Source organism: Schistocerca serialis, chromosome 6 (genome assembly GCF_023864345.2).
Source record: "Schistocerca serialis cubense isolate TAMUIC-IGC-003099 chromosome 6, iqSchSeri2.2, whole genome shotgun sequence".
Lineage (NCBI taxonomy): Eukaryota > Metazoa > Arthropoda > Insecta > Orthoptera > Acrididae > Schistocerca > Schistocerca serialis.
Genome location: NC_064643.1, coordinates 579,490,731 through 579,516,356, shown reverse-complemented (window position 1 = coordinate 579,516,356; position 25,626 = coordinate 579,490,731). Strand labels below are relative to the sequence as shown.

Genomic DNA, 25,626 nt, shown 5'->3' with positions numbered 1-25,626 from the left:
TTCTGGATACAGAAAATGTTCGACTGCTGACCTGGTCAGCACATTCTTCAGATCTCTCACTAATTGAAAACGTCTGGTCAATGGTGGCCGAGCAACTGGCTCGTCACAATACGCCAGTCACTACTCTTGATGAACTGTGGTATCGTGTTGAAGCTGCATGGGCAGCTGCACCTGTACACGCCATCCAAGCTCTGTTTGACTCAATGCCAAGGCGTATCAAGGCCGTTATTACGGCCAGAGGTGATTGTTCTGGGTACTGATTTCTCAGGATCTATGCACCCAAATTGCGTGAAAATGTAATCACATGTCAGTTCTAGTATAATATATTGGTCCAATGAATACCCGTTTATCATCTGCATTCCTTCTTGGTGTAGCAATTTTAATGGTCAGTAGTGTAGATACTACAGTAGCAGGCGAACAGTTGACGAGCTTCGCCGTTTGCGATATGCTCATCCGCAGGGCCCAGGCCATAATAATGTGCCATCTATCAAAGGCGCTTATGTCACTGGATTTCCGCATATGGGACCCATGTCGCGGCTAGAATGTTTTCCCATTCGCCTCTGCTCTACTTCCTTTACAGTGTCACGTGTCTGCTGTGTCACAGGGCGACATGCACTCTCTTAGTAGGCAGCGGTTATAATGTTCTGGCTCATCAGTGTATAAACCGACTACCACATGGCTAGAGGCTCTCTTTTATAATGAGACGTACGGACCACGATGTATACATAAATGAATGAATCTTATCATATCCTCTATTGGGTGTGGAAAACACCCGAAAGATCTTGAGAGAGAATGTGGAAGTTTGAGGTGAGCTAGGCTTGAGACACTCACCTGTTCTGGAACCAGACCTGGACGACGCGCATGTCGAGGCCGGTGTCCTGGCTGAGCTGCTCGCGCACGTGCCTCGCCGGCTTGGGGCTGTTGTTGTACGCCAGCTTCAGCGTCTCCAGCTGCTTCGCCGTGATCGTCGTTCGCGGCCGCTTGTTCGGCTGGTCCCCGTCCAGGCACGCACCGTCTGCAACACACACCCAAACATCACACCATCTGGACCGTCACTGCCGAACTGATAACTCGTACCAACATATTAGAGGGCTGCAGGTTTCCTCGGCGAATTTCGGTGACAAAATCTTCTCGGGTTATCGTGGTGCCGTACTGTCGCAGCGTTTCGACCAAATTCCTACTCGTCATCTTCAGGCGACGTATGAGGATGGCGAGCAGGAAACTCGTCTAAACGTTGGGACAGCACGAAGCCACGACTCGTCTTATAATCCGAGAAGATCGAGGTTGTTCATAATGATTTAATTATCATCCCGATAAAAATAAAATTACATAATTTTTCGTTAGTTTGCAGGTTCCTCTGCAGTCCTAGTACAAGTTGAAATCACCCCGCCACACTACCGCAGTAATCCAGCTAGCGGTAACAACACTGCAGAAATCCAATCCTGAGCTGATGGAAGTGCGCAACAGCAATGTTCCATCGTATTGGTTAGGTTCTGCAGCTGCTTTCAGTGTGACTTCGAAATCTGAATGACGAAGATCGCAATGACAGAGACCATATATTTGTGCAGAAACGGGAATCACAAGAGCAAAGGAGGCCCTGGTGGTCGAAGATCTGTGTGTCACCATCGAGTGGTAGTGTCAAAGTTGCGTTCATCCGAGGAGCAATGACGTAGTCACCGGGTGCCATTAAGGGAATACAGGGGAGGGGTGGGACAGGGGAGGTGAAGCAAACTTTGATATCCCAAAGAAGCAGCATGTATGATAATGCCCTGCGCAAAATATTCTGAGGCTTCTCGGTGAACACCCTTGGACAGCTTTCGGCGACGGTTGACCTTGACAGCTTTCTGTACACTCGTCAGGAGATTTCGGTTGTAAGCTCCAGTGACCGTTTACAACTTACGAGCATAGTGTATTACCACCACACCATGCTAGTGCCAAGAAAACTCTCAGAATCATCACCTTTCCCGATGAAGGTAGGGTCTCCGCCGTTTTTTTTTCCGGTTGTGAAACCAAATGTTTCCACTGCTTGCTTTGCTCCTTTCTCTCAGAGTCCAAGTGCTATACTTACCATTGCGTTCAAGCATTTATAGTAGGACGAAGAGATGACCTAGATGAAACGTTTCCCGAAAAGAAAAACAAAGCAAAAAACAAATTTCCATCTCTTTGGTCTTTGGTGATTCAGCGTTTGAAAAATGTGTGGTATTAGAGGGTAAATATGTAGAAAAACAGTAATAACATCATTAAATTTCTTGTTTTTTCCCCTTTGAGGTGATAATGAAAACGTTGTGATTGCCCGCTCCTACATTGCAACAGATGATCAGTAAGGCAAAAAATGGCTCTGAGCACTATGGGACTTAACATCTGTGGTCATCAGTCCCCTAGAACTTAGAACTACTTAAACCTAACTAACCTAAGGACATCACACACATCCATGCCCGAGGCAGGATTGGAATCTGCGACCGTAGCGGTCATGCGGTTCCAGACTGAAGCGCCTAGAACCTCACGGCCACACCGGCCGGCAGTAAGACAACAGTAACAATGGAAAACGAAGAGAGAAGTGGCCCAATTAGAAATGACGTAAGGCATGTAAGCAGTCTTTCTCCCCTACTGTCCAATAGGGACGTTAAGGTAACAGTGATGGTAACAGAACAATGGTTCAGCAGCAGAGGTTTTAAAATTCACGGTGAAAGGATATCAGTCATAGGACTTGCTGATGATTTTCTTGTTTTCAACGAAAGTGAGGAAGAATTGTAAGATTTGTTGCACGAAAACCACAGGCTGTAGAGGGCATAATATGCATAGAGAATGAACGAAAGAAAGTCGATATAATGAGAAGTAGCAAAAATAAGCTAAGCGATAAACTTAACCCAAAAATGAGGATACGAAGTCCTTCATCTACTTCGTATGATGAAGGAATTTGTCTACCTCGAAAGCAAAATAACGCGTTGCAGACGAAGAGCATTGAAGAAGAAGACTAGCACAGGCAAAGAGTACATTTCACGATAAAAGAAGTTGACTAATACCAAACATCGGCCTTAATTTGTGGAAGGCATTTCTGAAAATGTACGTTTGAAGTATTGAATTGCATGGAAGAGAATCATGCACCGGGGGGGAAGCTGGGAAAGAAGACAAGTGAAGCATCTGAGAGGTCGCACTAGAGAATGCTGAAAATTAAGTTGACTGACAAGATAATAAATGAGGATGTTCTCCGTAGAATCGGAGGCGAAAGGAATCTGAAAAACGCTGATTAAAAAAGGAACAGTATGAGAAAACATGTGTTGAGGTACCAGGGAATACCTTCCAACATACTAGTGGACAAAAACTATAGAAGACAGAGAATGAAATGTATCCAGTGAACAACTGTGAATATGTGGTGTAAGTGCTTCTCTGGGGACGAAGAGACTGGCACTGGAGAGGGAGTTGTGGCGCGTCCTTCATCGTACCAAACAAGATATGGTGACCTCCCTCCCCCCTCCCCCTCCCCTCCCCCCCGCCAAAAAGTGGTTACTTGAACTCAATTACTGTGACTCATTCTCACATGTGATCGTGGTACATGCTGTTGTAATACTCCTGCTCTGTACTTAGCGTAGTGTCGAAAGTGGATCTATGTCGTGTAGATAACTGCGGTGAATGCTTGTGTGGTATAGAGCTGTGTTGGTGTTATTGCGACTGATTATGGAAACCATTTCCTTCGTGTGGGGTTCTCCTCGGTTGTTTATGACAATTATTCTATGTATTATATCTCGCACGACTGGCCAATTTCGGCCTTACATTCCATTTTCAAGGGCAGCAAGCGTCGATATGTTGTACAATTATCCTGTTACTAAAGAGCGGATGTAACCGCTTGTATGTTCTGCGCTCGCTCTCTGACCGGCTATATCCGACGTTTAGTAACAAGATAACTGTACAACACATAGAGGCCTGCTGCCCTTTAAAATGGCCTTAAGGCTGAAATTGGCCAGTCGTGAGAGATATAATAATGAGAATACTTGTCAAAAGAGACGTGGTGGAAAACTACAAAAAGTCTTTCAAGATTGTGGAAATGAAAGGATGGAAGTGGGTGAAATACAGAACCAGCACTTACGCTATTCCTCTCAGTTTACCAACCAGCCTCTAGACTCATCTTCCTCACCATCAACAGTGCTACATGGTGTTTTACCATGACATACTACTGAACGATTTCGGATCCAACTCCAGGCACCAGTGCACGGTTTGGGTACCAAAATGCATAATCTATCATATCTCCATTTCCAAGATAATTGGAAGTTAAAGAAAATTCTTGTGTCATCATGAATAGAACCAGCTACAGGGTGTGGGGCAGCTGACCCTAGTAATAACCGAAGACACAGGAAATGACTTGCTATAGAATGATTTGTTAGGACAAGGCATATTGAGCGTTAGAGAAGACATTGCAAATTAGCAACAGTATCAAAAGTCATCTCAAGAAACTGCCCTGAAACGCTTTGTTGACAATCGGACTTAGGATACTGGTGTACAACTTCATCGCCTGTGACAACAATCATCTCAATCACATCCATATAATGATCGACTAGAGTCTCCGAAATAGATGATGATCTTTTTCCCTGGCTGACTGAACAGCCCGGTGCAAGCTTTTTTTTCTTATTGACGACATTTTGGCGGCTTGTATGCCAGGTCAGGTGCTCTTGTGTTGCCTCGTCAAAATTCATTCGGTGTTTTTGTTGTTGATGGTGATGAGAGATACTATAAGAGAATACCCGAGGCCAGCACGTAACCTACTGCTTTCGAATACCAAAGTGCTCAACGTCCCCGACCGACCCACTTACGATCATCAACAATGTTATATCCCCTCATTCCATGAGATGCTACGGAGAAATCTGAAATTCAATCCAGCAAGTTGACACGAGCTCTGATAATCAGGAACCTCGCGCTGCCACCAATTTCCCTTTCGCTGGCCTAGTACTAGCGATGGAAATTTCTCCAGCGACGGGGATTCGAAACAGGTACTTCTGGGTCGAAGCTACTGAACAAGCGTCCATTAGTGACCTCGGCTACGGAGACGAGTCTGACTCCACGGGTACATTGGATTTCGCCGCGAATCTCGAGATTCGAGGAAGTAGCAGAATCTCTATCTGCCTATCGATGGGATTTTCCTTTGTACCCTCATATGTAAAAAGGACGGTCAGGTTACGATTTTTTTCCCTATAAAGTGATAACGAGAGGGAATATCAGCATAGAGAACAACGAACTTCGATTCTCTTTGTCAGAAGGTAGCTAGAAGGAACCAGTTTACACCAACTGCCAATAAACACCGAATTGCCCGTTGGTCTTTTATCTCTGGTAACTGTAAACTAAGGTTATCAGTTAGTGTTCTCAGGGAAGGAAAGACGACGGTGTGTTCGGTGGAAATGATGGAAAGAGGTAGATTTTAATTATGGATTCTGTGGGGAAGGAGACCAAACAGCGTAATCATCGGTCTCATCGGGTTAGGGAAAGGTGGGGAAGGAAGTCGGCCGTGCCCTTTCAGAGGAACCATCCCGGCATTTGCCTCAAGCGATTTAGGGAAATCACGGAAAACCTAAATCAGGATGGCCGGACGCGAGACTGAACAGTCGTCATCCCGAATGCGAGCTCAGTGTGCTAACCACTGCGTCACCTCGTTCGGTCTAGAGGTGGGTTCACGTGGAACCAGTGGAGGAGCGGGAGCAGGATGTAGTGGCAAGACGATGAAGATGCCGGCGGGATTCTGGCAAAGTACTGTACTTCTGCTGTAAGTCTCAGAGTTAGAAAGAATTGTGGACATATCGGCAGAAACTATTAAACTATTGACGTTACCTTGGTGGCTACAGGTTTGGCTTAGTTAAATTATTAAATTTCAGCGATCTAGAGTGTCTCTTTTTCAGTTCTTAGTGTCATCTTATTTTCTTGTACACAATTACACTCATTACAGTTATTTTGTGAGACATCCCTACCGTTAGCTGTGCTCCTTTCGCGGCCGACTCAGCGATCGGTCACCACGAGAATAAATACGGGACGATGCCACTTGTCGCTGCTGGTACGTACGTGGGAAGAGAAACGGCAAGTCTGGAGCAGCAGATAAGGCATTGAGTCACGACCGCCACAAATTAGGTTCGTCTCGTAATCCCACAAAGAAGCAGTTCTCTGCTGAAACGAGCAGCTGCTGAACGGTACTGTAGCAAGTAAGTACAAGGTTTGACTGGGGGTTGTTGCACTGTCAAGATTTTATAACCTTTGTTTTCTTTTTTTTTTTTTTTGTGGGTATTCACTGCCTCCAGATGGTTTAATAAACGTAAACATGGTCCGCAGTAGGCTGTAATGGTTTGGTTATTCATTTCTGTTTGCATGGAACTGCATATCGAACATTCCAACACGAAATTACTCAGTAATGCGACGCTGACGACAATGTGTTCCTTACTAAACCACTCAGCAAACTTGTCAGACCGTGCTTCTTAACCTTGTCAGTAGTATTTATATTTACTCTGTATTACAAACAGCTAAAGCAGGGGCGCTATCAGCAGTCCTCACACTACGTGATAATGCTCCCATCTAAAAGTGAAGCCGCGGCTCCCGGAATTGCAGCAGCCATGAAAACTCTTTTCTAGTTCGATGGAGCGTTCGCTATAAAGAACAAACCTGTCTACACTGACTGCATCCTCACACGGTACAGGAATGATGTGTCTGTACTTGTACCAGACCAAGTGGAAACCTTACAGACGTATCCCAGTTTCCGAAACTACCCAGCTTAGCTAAGGCTATAGGAGCCTGCATGCTTGGAATCTGTCTGTTGGAAGAATACAGGATGAATCTGCCATGCTGCACCCTCACTCGTACGTAATGTTTCTGCATATTGTACATGACTGTAAATAGTGTTTGTATTGCTTTCGTTTGTGTCATTGTGCACGAACAGCTAAATGAAAGGGGCGTATCAGTCCGGTGATGGCATATGGTCTTCACTTCTCGTAAATTACCAGGGGGCCACTAGACTTGTCCACTCCACTTGAGCATACTCATTTATCGCCTTCGCTCAGGACGATCCATCGATCCATCAAGAGAACAGCGTAAAGCATGATTATGAGGTACTAACTTCAGGCACTTCTGCCAGCTCCTAGTGATTAAAAGCCTTTCACTTCCAGAATTCGAACCACCCAACTACTGTTGGAGAGGGTCAGTCACATCGGCACACAGCATTGTCAGTCACAAAGGATGATATAAAAAAAATAATAACAGAAATAAGTCTCTGTGGCGTTGCTAGTCTGCCATCGGGCGCCTCCGAAGGCGGCGGATGGGAGAAATCAAATAAATGGGACGGATGAAAACATGCAGAAAACCCAAGACATATCTGCTGTGGAAATCACGGACGTGTAAGTCAGCGCCTGTTAACCCAACGGGCGCTGCTCCGGAAACTGACAACCTTTGGTTCTAAGTAAGAATTGGAAACACTGCACTAACAGTTACAACCTATCATGGTTCAACACAATAAATCAATCTGGAAAATCACACACACTAATGTCATAGTTAGATCGACAAAAAATTCTGGTACTAACTCTCCAAGAAAGACGATTCACCGATTAAGAGGCAGTAGACTAAGCTAACTGTTGCATCTTCAAGAGTAAAATAGGAAAATGGGCGTTTAACGGCACTCAGCTTCTGGGCATGTCCTAGGTGGTACACAAAAATGTAGTCAGCACAATCTGAGAAGTCTTTCCCACAAACGACCGCCTCATTACCAACAATAAGTACTTGCTGATCAATCTCCGTTCACCCTCTAACGCAAACAAACGAAAAGACCCACAAAACATCGATATGATCTGGGCAAAACTCGAGAAACACGTGGCAAAAATCCCTAAAGAACATGTGAAGATTCTGCTGGGTGACCTCAATGCACAAATCGGTGAAGACATAGACTACCAAAACCCGTAACCCAATAATCAGCCCGCAGATTCTTGAACAAAAATGGCACAATATTCACAGAACTAAGCCGACAAAATAATTTAAAACTCATGTCAGCGTCTTTGAGGAGCGTTCCACGGAAACGGAAGACTTGGAGCTCCCCCATACAATAAACTGGTGAATATCAGATCTATCATGTAACCATATGCTACCCTCTACACAAAGAATTCACGACTTCCAAATCCGCAGAGCGGTGAGAATCGACTCGAATCACTATTTAACGAGAATGAAAGTGATATTTACACTAAAGAAAATACGCCAGAAAAAAATGATACTTACAAAAATTCAACTCAAGCAATATCGGAGAAACTAGCCTCAAAGAAGAATGGAAAAAGTGCTTGCAAATTCCTGGGAAAAATTACTCACCAAAATCATACAAAAGGCCACATAATTAATCCAAATGAAATAGAACTACACATTCAAAATATGAAAAAGTGCTAGAAGAAAGCAAAGAACATTACGTTAATTATAACAGTAAGAAAACACCAGAAAATAAACAGCACTTCAATGAAATCAGGAAACAAGCGGCGAAAACCATGCGAGACGAAATACAGGAAGGAACAACTGTACTCCATCGAAGGAAATTATCGCAACTACAGCACCCGAGATTTATTTACAACTTTTGCCTGAATAATCCGAGGATATACCCCTCAAAATTTATGTATTAGAAAATCAGGAAACAAGCGGCGAAAACCATGCGAGACGAAATACAGGAAGGAACAACTGTACTCCATCGAAGGAAATTATCGCAACTACAGCACCCGAGATTTATTTACAACTTTTGCCTGAATAATCCGAGGATATATCCCTCAAAATTTATGTATTAGAAAAAAACAGAAAAGTTACGTTGACAAATCAGGAGAACTTTTGGGAACTAGCACGATATTCTTCTGTACTCAACTGCTCCGAATCCTACTCGGGATTTCACAAGGAAATCACACCCAGGTCGAATCTCTACCTCCCTGACAAGAAGAGATTCACAGGCAAATCCTCAAACTCAAAAATAACAGAGCTTCGGGAGAAGATGGTTTCACTGCAAAACTGCTGAAAAACCTTGGACCAAATCCTCTCAGGGAACACACACAATTAGGCGAAGGCTAGAAATGCGCCCTGCTCACTCACTGCAGAATAAATGTGACAAAACGAAATTAAATAATTATCGAGGAATTTCCGCTCTGCAAGTTAAGAAATTCTGTGAGCTTGCCTCCTCCAAAGAGGTCAGGATCAATACGATCAGAACAGCGGCGAACACGAAACCGTCTTCCGCACTGGTCAAGAACGGATATTAAATTTAAAAATAAAATTATAGTACAAAGTGCTCAGGAACTACCCGATCATACGTTCCTTTGTAGCTCCTCAGTTGGCACCACGAGCTGCAGCCCCCCACCAATAAACAATCCCCTGGTAGTACTGGGAATTGAACTCGTGTCCTCCGCATGAGGGTCTGTCGCATTGACTGGTTGACTGCGAAGGCACACAGGTTTATACACATAATTTACAAATATTTCGTGCAAATCGATTGAACAATTACGAATTAAGGTCCCGCACCGAGATTATCTGTCTATATATGACGACTGATCTTAGAAACGACTGTAAGGGTTTTGATACGGTTTTCACCAATAGACTGATTTGCGAGGAAGGTTTGTGTATAACTATAATCTATTACCGCAACACCAGGCGAGTCGTTCGGCTGTTGATGCATAGTGCTAGTCGTACGAAGCCGGGCCTGATCACTGATGTACACTATTTGACCGAAGTCTTCCGACTTTGGCTGATTTCTGCCGACAGGACTCGAGCGAGAAGCGACGGTGGAGGAAGCAAGAGAACACTGTGGAAGCGATATATAATTTACTTTCCCTTCCGGCTATTTATTTCGCTCCCTCAAATTTCAGTTGGTACGACCTGCTGTTTAAATTTAAAAAAAATATTGAAGAATATGCATTCTGTAGCTGTTTCATAATATTGCCGTTATTGTTAGTCATTGTGCTATAATCCGTTCATCCAAGTTGAACGGTTGTGTAAACAAGCGTACATTTTGCTATTGGTCATTGGCTCCATTACCCGAGCACTGGTGTAGTAATACCACTGGGAGTTTAGGAATTTTGTTGTTACTGTAGCGCGAATGATACTCTGAAACATGCTAAATTATTGAAAGTCTGAAATATATTTGATATCCACTGTGCTAAATGTCTAAAGGTAAATTGTTTAATTCTTGTACCCAATATAGCTGAGCTTTCGGGTTCGCTGTGTTTTATTTTTAATAAACCTGTTTACAAAATTATGAAACTTGCTAAATCTGCGTAGAAGAAAGGGTAGTTTTAATATCGGAGGGGGGGAGGGGCGTTCCAGTTTTGGCAGTTCTGCCAGGAGCTGACGATTCTCTTGTTAGGGTTCTGTGTGTAAACACCTCCAGTCGCTTTATCTCACACATATTGTCAGTTATTACATTTATGCAATGATTCGATTCAGATCATTCCGGGGTTCTGTAAAGATCAGCCAAGGAATATTCACCCTCCTAATTGCGTTCAAGATCTACTTTAGACCGACAGCGATAGCGGTAAATAGCAGCTACCAGTATGATTTTTTACAGGGTGGAGTAAAATATAAGGGGCGATCAAGAAGTTTTCATTCGATGGTCGCTCAGCCCAGAATCGGTATGCCAATCAGGCAATATCTCCATGAGCATTGAGGCAGTAACCCCACTGACGCGGCTTGTTGAAGATACTCGTTTTGTAAAACGCCTTGTCTACTGCCTGTAGAAGTCCGCAACTGCCTGCTGAATATCTTCGTCCGACATGAATCTTCGACCATTCAAGGCGTGATAATCGCACTGGGAGGGATCAGGATTACAGGGCGAGTGCTCGACTGTCTGCTACTTGAGTTGGCGTAATTTCTGCGTCATGACGTTTGCGACGTAGGACTGACAGAAGAGACAGAGAAGATCCAGCTAAGAGCGGCGCATTTTGTCACGGGATTGGTGCGAGAGCGTTGCGGAATTCTCAACAAACTCCACTGGCAGACGTTACAAGAGAGGCGTTGGGCATCACCTCGAGGTTTAGCACTGAAGTTTCGAGAGAGCAAGTTCCAGGAAGATTCGGACAACATATTACTTCCTCTCCCACATATATCGCGCAATAACCACGACGAGAAAATCTGAGAAACTGAGAGTCAATACAGAGGCTTATCAACAGCCATTATTCCCATGCAAGTGGAACAGGGTAGGGGGGATCAGTTAGTGGTACCAGAAGTACCCTCCATCATGCATCATTAGCTGGCTTGCAGAGTGTGATGTAGGTACGGGGACGCGCATTATCATGAAGCAGCAACATCCCTTGGCTTACCATTCTACAACGGTGGTTTCCCACAGGCATGCTGCCCCATACACATTCTTCGTTCTCCGATGGATGTCTACTGGTGTTTGTACTGTGGCAGCCAACAAAAGAGTAACAACACATTTGTCCTGTTTGGACACAGTTGATGATAACGTCACCATATACTGTATTCGAACATTATGAAGTACCTCGAAGAAAACGATTTATTGACACATAGTCAGCACGGTTTCAGAAAATATCGTTCTTGTGAAACACAACTAGCTCTTTATACTCATGAAGTAATAAGTGCTATCGACAGGGGATGTCAAATAGATTCCATATTTTTAGATTTCCAGAAGGCTTTCGACACCGTTCCTCACAAGCGTCTTCTAACCAAACTGCGTGCCTACGGAGTATCGCCTCAGTTGTGTGACTGGATTCCTGATTTACTGTCAGAAAGGTCACAGTTCGTAGTAGTTTGTGGAAAGTCATCGAGTAAAACAGAAGTAATATACAGCGTTCCCCAAGGAAGTGTTACTGGCCCTCTATTATTCCTGATCTATATTACCGACATAGGATCAATCTGAGTAGCCGTCTTAGATTGTTTGCAGATGATGCTGTCATTTACGGTCTTGTAAAGTCATCAAATGATGAAAACGACTTTCAGAAGCATTAAGATAAGATATCTGTATGGTGCGAAAAGTGTCAATTGACCCTGAATAAGGAAAAGTGTGAAGTAATTCACATGACTACTAAAAGAAATTAGCTAAATTTCGCTTACGCGATAAGTCACACAAATATGAAGGCTTGTAAATTCAACTAAATACTTAGGGTTTACAATTACAAAAAACCTAAATTGGAACGATCACACAGATAATATTGTGGGTAGAGCAATTGAAAGACTGAGATTCAGTGGCAGAACACTTAGAAGGTGCAACAGGTCTACTAAAGAGACTGCTCACACCGCGCTTGTCCGCCCTATTCTGGAGTACTGCTGTGTGGTGTGGGAACTGCTTCAGGTGGGGCTGACGGATGACATCGAAAAAGTACAAAGAAGGGCAGCTCGTTTTGTATTATCGCGAAATAGGGGAGATAGTGTCACAGACATGATACGTGTATTGGAGTGGCAATAAATAAAACAAAGGCGTTTTTCGTTGCGACGGGATCTTCTCATGAAATTTCAATCACCAGTTTTCTCCTACGATTGCGAAAACATTCTGTTGGCAGCGACTTACATAGGGAGACATGATCATCACGAAAAATAAGAGAAATCAGGGCTCACACAGAAAAAATTTAAGTGCTCGTTTTTCCCGGGTTCCGTTCGAGTTATGAACGGTAGAAAGACAGCTTGAAGGTGATTCATTGAACCCTCTGCCAGGCACTTTATTGTGAATAGCAAAGTAATCACGTAGATGTAGATGTAGTTCAAGTTTCCGTATTTACCTCACGTACATCGGAAAGACACGAACGCCACACTAATCCCTTGCCAACATGTCGGTACTTATATACGCGCATCCGAGTCACGCCACGTTGCATATACGCTGCAGCAGCGGCCTCAAACGGAAACTTTTTGGTCGCCCCTTATAAAACTGGACCGGAAAATATTTCATACAACGTAAGATAGACAACCCAACGTCTATCATCGGCAACCAGGGCAGATGATGTAAGTTGGGTTGTCTATCTTAAGGCGCATGAAATATTTTCCGGGCGTTTTATTTTGGCCACCCTGTATGTGAACGTACTGGTACGCTCAACGCTACATCCGGAACGGCCTGCCAATGCTGCCTGCACAGTGAGTTTCACGGCTCTTAGCGCTGAACAATCGCCGACCTCCGCTGCAGTCAGCACAGCTCACAACCTGCCACCAGCCACGTCACGCTCATTCACACGGAAAGAGCAACGCCCACCACCTGTTCCACTGGCACAGTTTCCGTGATGCCCAAGCTGGCACAAACACAGCAGAGCTGGCGAATGCCGAAGGTATTGGCTTTCAATAGTGTGAGCCCATAATCGTGGTCTCGCCGAATAATAGAAGATTTCGACTAAATAAATTTTATACGTTGCGTGACAAAAAAAAATTGAAGCACTCATAAGGAGAGGATGAAACGAAACTAAACATCACGGGCTTAGAGGATACGTGATGTTATTTCGGTGATTACAAAATCGTGTCTTATTTACAAGAAGCTTGGTGGTGTGTAACCACTTATCGATATGATAATTTCTCTAGCCTGGATGCCTGCACTGATTCTGTTAAAAAGGATGTCATAAAACCAGTGCATCCTCTCCTGATCCAAACTGGCTCACAACTGCTGTAACTGATCCATGATATCTTGGTTATGGCATTGGGAGAAAGGTGAGGTCCGAGCTGGTCGTGCAGATGTTCCATTGACGACAGTTCTGGGGGACCTAACTGGCCGCAGAAGTACCTCAGCGTCACATACAAATCGTAAACACATGTTCCATATGTGATCGAGAATTGTCCTGTTGAAAACTGGCACCACAATACTGACTCCTCAGATGTAACACATGAGGGCGCAGGATGTCCGCGACATATAGCTACACTGTCAGAGTACCCTATCACTCGCTACCACCAGCGACTGAAGTCGTATACGAATGGCTCACCACACCATGAACGCCAGGAGTAAGGCAGCTGTGCCTCTCCAAAACACTGGAAGAATTGGACCTTCCCAGGTCCCCACTATAATCATCAACGATCGTCATCTGGGGTACCGCTGAATTCTGATTCATCGCTGAACACGAAGCGACGTCATTCATCACCAGTCCATGCTTCCCAGCAATGGTCCCATTCCAAACCGATCAATGCTGTGGGACGACACAGAAGGTTGCACGGAGTCCGCTACTCGTTCTCGGATGCAGGTGCAGATGTGATGGAGTTACGATGTGCCTGGTCCGCAGACGCGGTTAGCCGCAACCTTGACGACGAATACGTCTGCTCTCACATGCGCACGCAGTACATCTGGCCACTGTCACATTCTAATGCCCGCAACATCTGGACATTGCACTATGCGACCAGCCGACCAAATGAAGACTCACAGTCGGGCTCCTTTCAAACTCTTTACAAATGCTGATGACACTGTCTCACTCAAGTGCGGGGCACCTCTGTGTTCTTCACAGTGATCACACATCATCTGACGCTGGTCATGCTTCTTATACACAATCGAGTCACATTAATGGGACTACCGTCTATGTTCAACGTCAAAATACAATAAACACTCGCAGACAGTACGTGGCAGCACTAGCAGTGAGTCTCGCGGTTCTAGGCGCGCAGTCTGGAACCGCGCGACTGCTACGGTCGCAGGTTCGAATCCTGCCTCGGGCATGGATGTGTGTGATGTACTTAGGTTAGTTAGGTTTAACTAGTTCTAAGTTCTAGGGGACTGATGACCTAAGATGTTAAGTCCCATAGTGCTCAGAGCCATTTGAACCAGCCAACTAGCAGTGGGCGGCATATAAATCATGTTGGGGGGACACTGTAAAACAGTACAATCGTTGTTGTAATGCAGAAACGGCGTGAGTCATCTGACTCCCAAAAGGGCACGATTATCGGCTTGCGGACCTAGGCTGGAAGCAATTCAGAAACTGCAAAGGTTGTAAACTGTTTGCGTACTGCCGTTTTTAAAGTATGGCGTGCATGGCAAAATTGCGCTGTCCAAATCCAGCGGCGAGACAACTGTGGTCTACCATAGGTCAAAAATGATATAGGCGAACGACGGCTGCAGAGATGTCTACGGACGAATAGACTTGCAACTGTTGAGCAACTAACCGTCCAGTGGAACCAAGGGGCTACCAGCAGTGTCTTCTCAACGACCATTCAGGGAACGTTGCAGCATATGGGCCTCTGCAGCAGGCTCCTAGTTCATGCACCCATGCTGACTGCTGTTCGTTGGCGACGAAAGCTGGATTCTGCAAGCCAGTATCGCAACTGGACGTCCACTGAGCAGCGACATGCGCCATTCCCAGATGAATCACTTTTTATGCTCCATCGGACACATGTCTGTTGGCGTGGTATGGCACTGAAATAATAGTCGAAATGGCGAAGGCGGAATGAAGGAGCGTCATGTTCCTGGGGAGTGTTTTTGTGGCATCCCCTGGTTGAACTCGTCATTCTGCAAGGCACAGTGGATCAACAGATGTATGCATCTTTCCTTTGGGACCATATTCTCCCCTACGTGCAGTTTATTTTTTTCCTCGGCACCATGGCATCTACCAGCAGGACAATGCAATGTATCAGACAACTCGCAGTGTACGTGCGTGGTTCTGAGTATACCAGGATGAGTTTAAAGTACTGCCCTCGCCACCAAACTCCCTGGATTTAAATCCAAACGAGAATCTGTGGGACCGCCTCGATCGGGCCTTTTCACCATGGATCCTCATCCGAGAAACCTAGCGTGGTTCTGAGAACACAAGAATGAGTTTAACGTACTGCCCTCGCCACCAAACTCCCTGGATTTAAATCCAAATGAGAATATGTGGGACCGCCTCGGTCGGGCCTTTTCAGCATGGATCCTCATCCGAGAAAGCTAGCGTGGTTCTGAGAACACCAGGATGAGATTAACATACTGCCCTCGCCACCGAACTCCCTGGATTTAAATCCAAACGAAAATCTGTGGGACCACCTCGATCGGGCCTTTTTAGCATGGATCCTCATCCGAGAAAGCTAGCATGGTTCTGAGAACACCAGGATGAGATTAACTTACTGCCCTAGCCACCAAACTCCCTGGATTTAAATCCAAAAGAGAATATGTGGGACCGCCTCGATCGGACCTTTTCAGCATGGATCCTTACCCGAGAAACCTAGCGTAGCTGGCCGTGGTATTCCCTATCCCTGTCGGTACTTGCCACAACCTCACAGACTCTCTTCCTTCACGTTTCTCAGCAGTCCGCGCTGGGAGAGATGGTTATTCAGCTTTTGACAGATGGTCACATAAATGTGACTGGACCATGTTATATCATACCATTTCTGGCAACAACACTTAAACACGAACAATGGAACGCACTCCTGTAATCGACCTACCTGTCACAGAGTGTTGAAACTCAAAGTATTTACACACCCGCTATGCCAATACTTCTTTCAGAGTTTGCTGATACAGTAGTCCGATACTCCGCAATCATTTACACTCGCCCGTTCCACGGTAGACCCGTGCCTAAACACTGCACAGGTCACACCAGTTCTCAAAAAGGAAATGGGGGTAATACGATGAATTATAAACCAACATCACTGACATCGATTTGCAGTAGGATTATCGAAAATATACAGTGTTTGAACATTATGAATTATCTTAAAAAAAAAGCCGGCTTGTTGACATATAGTCAACACAAATACCGTTTTTGTGAACAACAGCTAGCTCTTTATTCGCACAAAGTAATGCATACTATCGACAGGGGATCTAACTTCGTTCCATTTTTCTAGGTGTCCGGAAGGCTTTTGACAGCGTTCCTCGCAAGAGGCTTCTAATCAAACTGTGTGCCTATGGAGTATCATTTCAGCTTTGCGACTGGATTTGTGATTTCGTGTCAGAAAGGTCACAGTACTTATACTCGGCAGAAACCATCGAGTGAAACAGAAGTGATATCCGGCGTTCCCCAAGGAAGTATTATAGGCCCTCTGCTGTTCCTAAACCGTACCATCGATTTAGGAGACAATCTGAGAAGCCCTCTTAGATTTTTGCAGATGATGCTGTCATTTACCGTATAATAAAATCATCAGAAGATTAAAACCAACTGCAAAATAATTTCAACGCTATCTGTAGGGAGTGAAAAACGGCAGTTGCCTCTGAGTAAGGAAAAATGTGAGCTCATCACATAAGTACAAAAAGAAATCCGTTAAATTTCGGTTACACGATAAGTGACGCAATTTTAAACGCTGCCAATTCAACTAAATACCTAGACATTACAATTACGAACAACTTAAACTGGATTACATAGCGTTGTGGAGAAGGCGAACCAAAGATTGCTTTTGATTGGCAGGACACCTAGAAGAAGCAATAGGTCCACTAAAGAGACTGGCTATACTACAATTATTCGTCCTCTGCTAGATTATTTCTGGGCAGAATGGAATCCATACCACGGAGGACATCGAAAAAGACAAAAAAGGGTAGCTCGCTTTGGAGTTTATCGTTCCGGCATGATCCTTTCACGAAATTTCTGTCATCAACTTTCTCCTCTGAACGTGAAAATATTTGTAATTCTCGTGGAGAAAAACAGCGTACGGATAAGGTATTTTAAAAACGGATTACAAACATTCCAAATAAATATTTTAATACGGCCAAAACAGTTTTAATTTATTTTTAAAGTGAAAATATTTTATTGTCGTCAATCTGCATACGGAGAAATGATCATCGCAACGAAATAAGATAAATCAGTGCTCGTATAGACAGATTTTCCCACGCGCTTTCAGAGAGTGGAAAGGTAGAGAAATAGTCTGAAGCTGTTTCGAAGAACCCTATGCCAGCCACTGAAGGTGAATTGCACAGTAATCAATGTAAGTGTGGATGTAGATGGTGTGTATGTATACGAAATTACGTTGATATCCAACATGTTTTTTGGGTGCTTCAATTTTTGTTATGCTATGATATGAGGTAAAATTTTATAGACAAATGGATAATATCTATATCGAATATTACAGCTGGCCGGAGTGGCCGTGCGGTTCTAGGCGCTACAGTCTGGAGCCGTGCGACCGGTATGTTTGCAGGTTCGAATCCTGCCTCGGGCATGGATGTGTGTGATGTCCTTAGGTTAGTTAGGTTTAATTAGTTCTAAGTTCTAGGCGACTGATGACCTCAGAAGTTAAGTCGCATAGTGCTCAGAGCCATTTGAATATTACATTAAAATGACAAACTTCCAACGGAAGTTAGACGAAAGTTATTGAAAACTGGAACCACAGCTTTCGCCACTGTTTGTCAAAATAGGCACTAGGTGTATTCCACTAAATTATTGGCCCGCATTATTAACGTCGATATGCAACACGATTCTGGAACTTATTTTGTGTTCGAATATTATGAATTACCTCGAAAAGAACGGTCTATTGATATACAGTCAACACGGATTTAGAAAGTATCGTTCTTGTGAAACACAAGACTTTACTCAAACAAGGTGTTGAGTGCTAGCGACAAGGGATTTCAGATCCGTTCTGTGTTTCTTGATTTCCAGAAGACTTTGACACTGTACCTCACAAGCTGCCTGTAATCAGATTGGTGCTTATGGAATATCGTCTCAGTTATGCGACTGGATACGTGATTTCTTGTCAGAGGGGTCACCATTCATAGTAATTGACGGAAAGTCATAGAGTAAAGCATAAGTTATTTCTGTCTTTCCCAAAGTTAATTTAAAGGCCCTCTGTGTTCCTTATCTATACAAACGATTTAAGAGACAATCTGAGCAGCCGTCTTAGGTTGTTTGCAGGTGATGCTGTCGTTTACCAGCTACTGTATGGTGCGAAAATTGGTAATTGACCCTAAATAACGAAAAGTGTGAGGAGAGTACTGCTGTGCGGTGTGGGATCCTTACCAGGCAGGATTAACGATGAACATCGAGAAAGTTCAAAGAAGAACAGCACGTTTTGTATTATAGAAAAATAGGGGAGAGAATGTCACGGACATGATAAAGGATTTGGGATGAACATTATTAAAACAAAGGCGTTTCTCGTAGCGGCGGGATCTTCTCACGAAATTTTTATAACCAACTTTCTCCTCCGAATGCGATAATCGACGTCAGCCAAATTAAGGAGAAATGATAATCATAACAGACTAATGGAAATCGCAGCTCGCACGGAAACGTATAGGTGTTCATTATGTCTTCTGGCTGGTACATAATAGAGAATTATTGTGAAGGTGATTTGATGAACCCTCTGCCAGGCACTTAAGTGTGATTTGTAGAGTAGCCATGTAGATATAGATGTAGATATTGTAATTGTAAGTCACGACGCTTGGATGTGCCCCTGCTCTGAACAGCTCTGGACGCTATAGTGCGAAACACCTGATCGCACATCAACGCCAGATTGTAATTATTTGTGGTTTGGGAAGAATGATAAAGGGACCCTGTGATGGAATACCTGCACAAAAATCAGAATGCGACAGCAGTGAGAACTTTTATTGTACTAGATGCTGTTGTGTACAGATAATTTCTCACAGCTAGGATAAATAACAGTAAGCTGCTACTCTTGATTACTCTATTCAGAATAGTGACGCTACCAGCTTCAAATAAACAAGTTCATTTTCGGACAGGTAGCCACATGTAAATCATTTTTTCTTCAGTTTTGTTGATGATGAGAAGTAAGCAGGGTTTTTTGCTGTAATTCAAGTTTCTTGGAATGGTGATGCTCTAAGGAGAGGTATCAGAAAAATCAATATTTGTTAATAGGTCTAATGACGAATTGTACAAAATTATTAGGGTGGTAAATAAATTATTTTGTATGCTATCTACGTTAAAAATCCTGTGTCACTTCTGTGGGACAATGAGCAATATTGCGAAGATTAATTTCCCACGGAAAAATAAAAACATAAACGAATTGTTCCCTTCACTTTTTTAACATATACTCAATGTGGGAGCAGCAACACACCTCAAGAAAGCAGGGAGAGTATCGATGATTGACGCATGCATTTGCAGTACCATGTTTGTGTGAAAACTGATGAATATTCATGGACGTCCGGAACGGCTGCTGGTTTCTCTGGACGGCTCCATTTACTATCATAATTTCGGGGTTAAAAAATGTAATCTCATGACAGAATAAGAGTTCAACTATTACGAGACCACTGTGTGTGTGTGTGTGTGTGTGTGTGTGTGTGTGTGTGTGCATCATGGAAGGTGTACATTAAACAGAGAAAGTCGCTAAAGAAGCAGACGGGGTACGAGCGGAAAGTCCACTACTGCTGCACCACTTACGTCAGACCTTATTCGTTCTTCCAGTACATATGTGCCCCTCTAATCATTTACAACGACTATATGGTATAATGATCACCTTTTGTAGTGTACCGCTTTACAAACCCTGTATAATGCTTAAGTTTTAAATTTCACGTTCAAGAAATCGTTCACACAGCAAAATCGTACAAACGTGCCGTCATCTGACCATCGGACGGACTCCCGTTTGGACGATATACTAGTAAGCACCGTAGAGCAACAACTGGAAGATTTGAAAGCAAATAAATCACCAGGTCCGGACGGAATCCAAGTCCGATTTTACAAAGAGTACTCTATGGCACTGGCCGCTTACCCAGCTTGCATTTATTACGAATCTCTCGCCCAGCACAAAGTCCCGAGCGCCTGGAAAAAGGCGCAGGTGACGCCAGTATATAAGAATACAGACCGATATCTCTAACTACCCTCTACTGCAGTATCTTTGATCATACTCTCAGTTCGATTATTTAAGTTTTCTTGAGACTGAGAATCGGCAGGGATTTAGAAAGCATCGCTCATGCGAAGCTCAGCTTGCTCTTTTCTCACATGATATACTACGCACTATGGATGAAGGGCAATAGGCAGATTCTGTATTTCTAGGTTTCCGGAAAGCATTTCACACGGTGCCCCATTGCAGGCTGTTAACGAAGATATGAGCATACGGAATAAGTTCGCAGATATGTGAGTGGCTCGAATATTTCTTAAATAATGGAACGCAGTATATTGTCTTTGACGGCGAGTGTTCATCAAAGACAAGAGTATCGCCCTGAGTGTCCCAGGGAAGTCTGATAGGACCGTTGCTGTTCTCTATATACATAAATGATTTGGCGGACAGGGTGGTCAGAAATCTGCGGTTGTTCGGTGATGATGCCGTGGTGTACGGTAAGATGTCGAAGTTGTGTGACTGTAGGAAGACACAAGCGAATGCGGGCTGGTTCCCTTTATTCCGCCTTAGCTATACTATGTCGGCGATTGCTGCGCAAACAAGTTCTCCACGTACGAGTACACCACCATTACCCTACCACGCAAACATAGGGGTTATACTGGTCTGGTGTGAGACGTTCCCTGGGGGCTCCACCGGGGGTCGAACCGCACCTAAAAGAGTGGTTCGGTGTGGGGCCGCGGAGCGGTGAAGTGGACTGCGGTAGTCGTCGTGGGGTTGTGGACCACTGAGGCTGCGGCGGGGATGGAGCCTATCTGTCGTTTCTAGGCCCCCAGTTAACAAACAATTCAATGGTAGGGAAGCCGAATGATCGACTTGTTTATTGGGAGAATTTTAGGAAAGAGTGGTTCACCTGTAATAGGTACCGCCTACAGAATGCTGGTGCTACTTATTCTTGAATACTGCTCGAGTGTTTGGGATCCGCACCACGTCGGATTGAAGAAAGAAATCGAAGCAATCGAGAGGCGCGCTCCTACATTTGTTACCGGTGGGTTCGAACAACACTTAAGTGTTACGGAGATGCTTCAGGACCGTAAATGGGAATCCCTGAAGGAAATGCGATGCTCTTTTCGAGAAACTCTATGACAAAATTTGGAGAACCGGCATTTGGAGCTGACTGCCGAACGATTCTCCAAGACACATTGCTCGTAAGGACACAGAGATAAGATACGAGGAATTAGGGCTCATATGGAGGCAAATAGACAGTCGTATTTCCCTCGCACTGTTTGTGAGTGAAACAGGATAGGAAATGATTAGTAGTAGTACAGGCAACTCTCCGCCATGAACTATTCGGTGGCTTTCAGAGTATCTATCTAGATGTAGATGTAGAATCCAATTGGCTATTGAAGGTTTTGTTTGAAGCCAACGACAGGGGGATAAGGGTCACTGTAACGAGGAATCTCGACTCTAGTTGAGATGGACACAAGCTGTTGATGAAAATATCCCCATATTCTAAACTTATAGAACGTGACAGTTACGAAAGAAATATAGAGTATGATGGCCAGTCTGCTTTGAGGTCATCGAAGATTCAATAAACCCCCCCTATTGCAGTCTTTAGTTCAGAAACAGGTTAGATGCGTACCTCCACGCTTCTCTACTCTGTGCAAGTATCTTCATCTCTGCTTAACTACTGCGGTCTACATGCATTTCATCCTGATTTCTGCAGTCTTGCCTCCCTGTACAACTTTTACCGTCCACCCCTCCACCCCCCAAGCACACACACTTTCTTCCTTTACGAAACTGAGGATTCTTCGGTGTCTTAGATCTGTCTTGTCAACGGACGCCTTCTTTCAATCGAGCAGTGCAATAATTTTTCTTATCCACAATCCAATCCATTATTTCTTCATTAGTAAACCGATCTACCCATGTATTCTTTAGTAATATTCTGTAGCATAACGTTTCAAAAGCTTCCATTTCTTGTAGTCTGAAGTGCTAGTGTTCAGGTTTTACTTCCGCACAAGGCTTCTCTCCAGACAAATACCTACAGAAAAGGTTTTCTAACTTTGTATTTGGTTGGTAAGTTAGTTAGTTACATGTTTCATATATCATCTGAACGACTCTTTTATCGAAGTGAATCAGTTTCAGGATATGTATTCGTCATTAGTATTAACATTAATGAACGCTTCACTATTTTATTCTTACTCATGTAACTACACTTAAAAACAAGTGTTTCTATCGTTAAAAATTTTTCTCTTTTATTTCTTACTTTTACCAGCCTGGAATTTATATTGTCCTACATCATACAATGTCCGCTATTATGCTGCTCAAATAGAAAACCTCCTCTTCTGCTTTTTATGTCTCATTTCCTAATGTAATTTCCTCGGAATTTCCTGGTTTAATTTGACTATGTTCCATTATTCTTGTTCTACTTTTGGTGATGTTCGTATTATAGTCCCTTTCCAAAATACTATGTATTCCGTTCAACTGTTCTTCAAACTCCTTTATCGTCTCTGATAGAACTACGATACCACCCACAAATCTCAAAGATTTTATTACTTCTCCCTGAACTTAACTCAACTTTCCAGATATCTCTTTGGTCTCCTACACTGCTGCCTCAATCTACAGAGTGAATAACATCAAAAATGCCCTAAAACCGGCATCAATGGTTTCCTTTTACATCGTTTTGTTCTTAGCAATGCAGTCTGATTTCTATACAGATTGCAGGCAACCCTTCGCTCACTATATTTTATCCCTGTCACATCCAGAATTTTAAAGAAAATATTCCAGTCAACAATTTAATAAGCTTTGTCTAAGTCTAAAAGTGCTATACATGTATTTTTATCTTTCTTCGGCCTATTTTCCAAGACATGTCGTAAGGTGTAAGGTCAGTTTTGCCTAATGTGTTTCTGAATTTTTCAACAATGTTATCAGCTTTGTCCAATTATAAAATGCTATAAACATATTTTCGTTTTTCTCCACCCTATCTTCTAACATATCTCGTAAGGTCAGCTCTGCCTAGCGTGTTCCTACATTTCTCTAGAACCCAAACTGATCTTCGCCGAGGACAATTTCTACCATTTTGTGCATTCCTTTTTCAAAAAAATGTTATTATTTTGCAGCTATGATTTATTAAACTCATGGTTTGGTAACATTTACAATTGATAGCACTCGTCTTCTTTTGAACTGAGATGCATTCTCATGGTATTTATCCCGTCTCATATATCCTATATACCGCATGGAATAGTTCTGTCATTTCCCGAGAATCTCAGTAAGTCTGTGGGATTGTCGTCTACTCAAGGTGGCTAGTTTTTACTTACATCTTTCAATCCTCTACCTCATTTTTCTCGCAATATCATGTCCCATCTTTTCTTTATCTACTTTTTGTTCAGTTTACATAATATTTTCCTCCAAGTCGTTTTCTCCGTACAGCATTTCCATACATTCCTCTCACATTTAAGCCTTCCCTTCTTTGCTCACTATTGACTTGCCATCTGAGCTCGGAGTATTAAGGAGTGATTGTATCACGCAGAAGAAACGGGCTGCATATTTCTGGACTGGAAACCCAAAGAGTATGTGTGAAATCGTCCTGGACAGAATGTCCCCACTTCACATTCTTCGGAACTACAGATCTTCGTGAGAGAATATAGTTCCGAATGTCGTTGTGCATAGGACGCCAAGTGGATGCACACAATGCATTGCTCACAGTAATGGGCATCCTCCTCACAAACATATGGAATGTTTGGGTTAGTAACAGTTCCATACAATTCTGGCTTTCGCTACCAATCGAACATTCTGTTTTCTGTTGTCATGTTTCTGTTCATGTTAGGGAATTAATGTTCTATGGAATGAAGAAGCTCGATGTATTTTACGCGTTCGAAACGGACAGCTCGTGTCCCAGTACTATTTGATAAAATACCTACGATTCTGCCTCGTAGCATTGTAGAATTTCTACGTTACACGGTGTAGGGAACTGGTACGGTACCTTTGGACTTGGCGGCCTCGTAGTCCGGCTTGCAGACGAGTTTGCGGTCCTCCATGAGGTAGAACTCGTCCCCCGTGTTGAGCTGCCGGCTGCACATGACGCAGGAGAAGCACTGTAGGTGATACACGTGCTCCTGCGCGCGTCGCACCACCTGCGTGGGGGGGATTCCCTGCTCGCAGCCCGCGCACTTGGTCCCGTAGCGCCTGGAACATGCGGCCGCGCCTCTAAGCTAAACGTCGCTGCCGCCGTAACAAACTGACACAGGCAATTGCAGTACACTGAATCTGTAAAAAATTGAGGGGAAGGATTTCCTAGTCGCAGTCCGCGCCGTTGGTAGGTCTACTGTATAGCCTGGAATACTCGGCCGCCCCTGTAATCTAATTGTTGCTGCCACCTTAACAAGCTGACGCAGGCAGCTGCAATACACTGAAACTGTAAACAACTGAGGGAAGGATTCCCAGCTCGCAGCCTGCGTACTTGGTCCTGGAGCGCCTGAAATACTCATATATGGTTGGACCTCTTGCCTTAAAAGCTGATAGCCGGCCGCTGTGACCGAGCGGTTCTAGGCGCTTCAGTCCGAAATCGCGCGACTGCTACGGTCGCAGGTTCGAATCCTGCCTCGGGCATGGATGTGTGTAATGTCCTTAGGTTAGTTAGGTTTAAGTAGTTCTAACTTCCAGGGGACTGATGACCTCAGAAGTTAAGTGCCATAGTGCTCAGAGCCATTTGAACCATTTTTTTTGGGGGAAGGGGGGGGGGGGAGAGCCTGTATGTCCGTGTGATACCACTCTACTGGTCGATGTTGGAGCCAGCTTCTTGCAGCATCAGTGATGATAAAGGATCTTTCTTTCTATGTATTCACAGCACATTACACTTGTCTACATTGAGATTCAATTCCCATTCCCTGCACCATGCGTCAATTCGTTGCAGATCCCCCTGCATTTCAGTACAATTTTCCATTATTACAACCTCTCGACAGACTACAGCATCATCCGCAAAAAGCCTCAGTGAACTTCCGATGTTATCCACAAGGTCATTTATGTATACTGTGATTAGCAACGGTCCTACGACACTCCCCTGCGACACAC

General features: G+C 43.9%; 1 protein-coding gene across 1 annotated transcript in view; it reads right to left on the bottom strand.

Moving 5' to 3' along the window:
* The window catches only part of LOC126484995 (LIM/homeobox protein Lhx3), a 211,324-nt gene that overhangs the window by 120,215 nt on the left and 65,483 nt on the right, over nucleotides 1-25,626 (bottom strand). The window contains exons 3-4 of the mRNA XM_050108601.1: nucleotides 24,539-24,741; nucleotides 832-1,015 (exon numbers count right to left, since the gene is read on the bottom strand). Of these exons, the coding sequence (XP_049964558.1) occupies nucleotides 832-1,015; nucleotides 24,539-24,741 (387 nt within the window). The remainder of the gene's footprint in view (nucleotides 1-831; nucleotides 1,016-24,538; nucleotides 24,742-25,626) is intronic.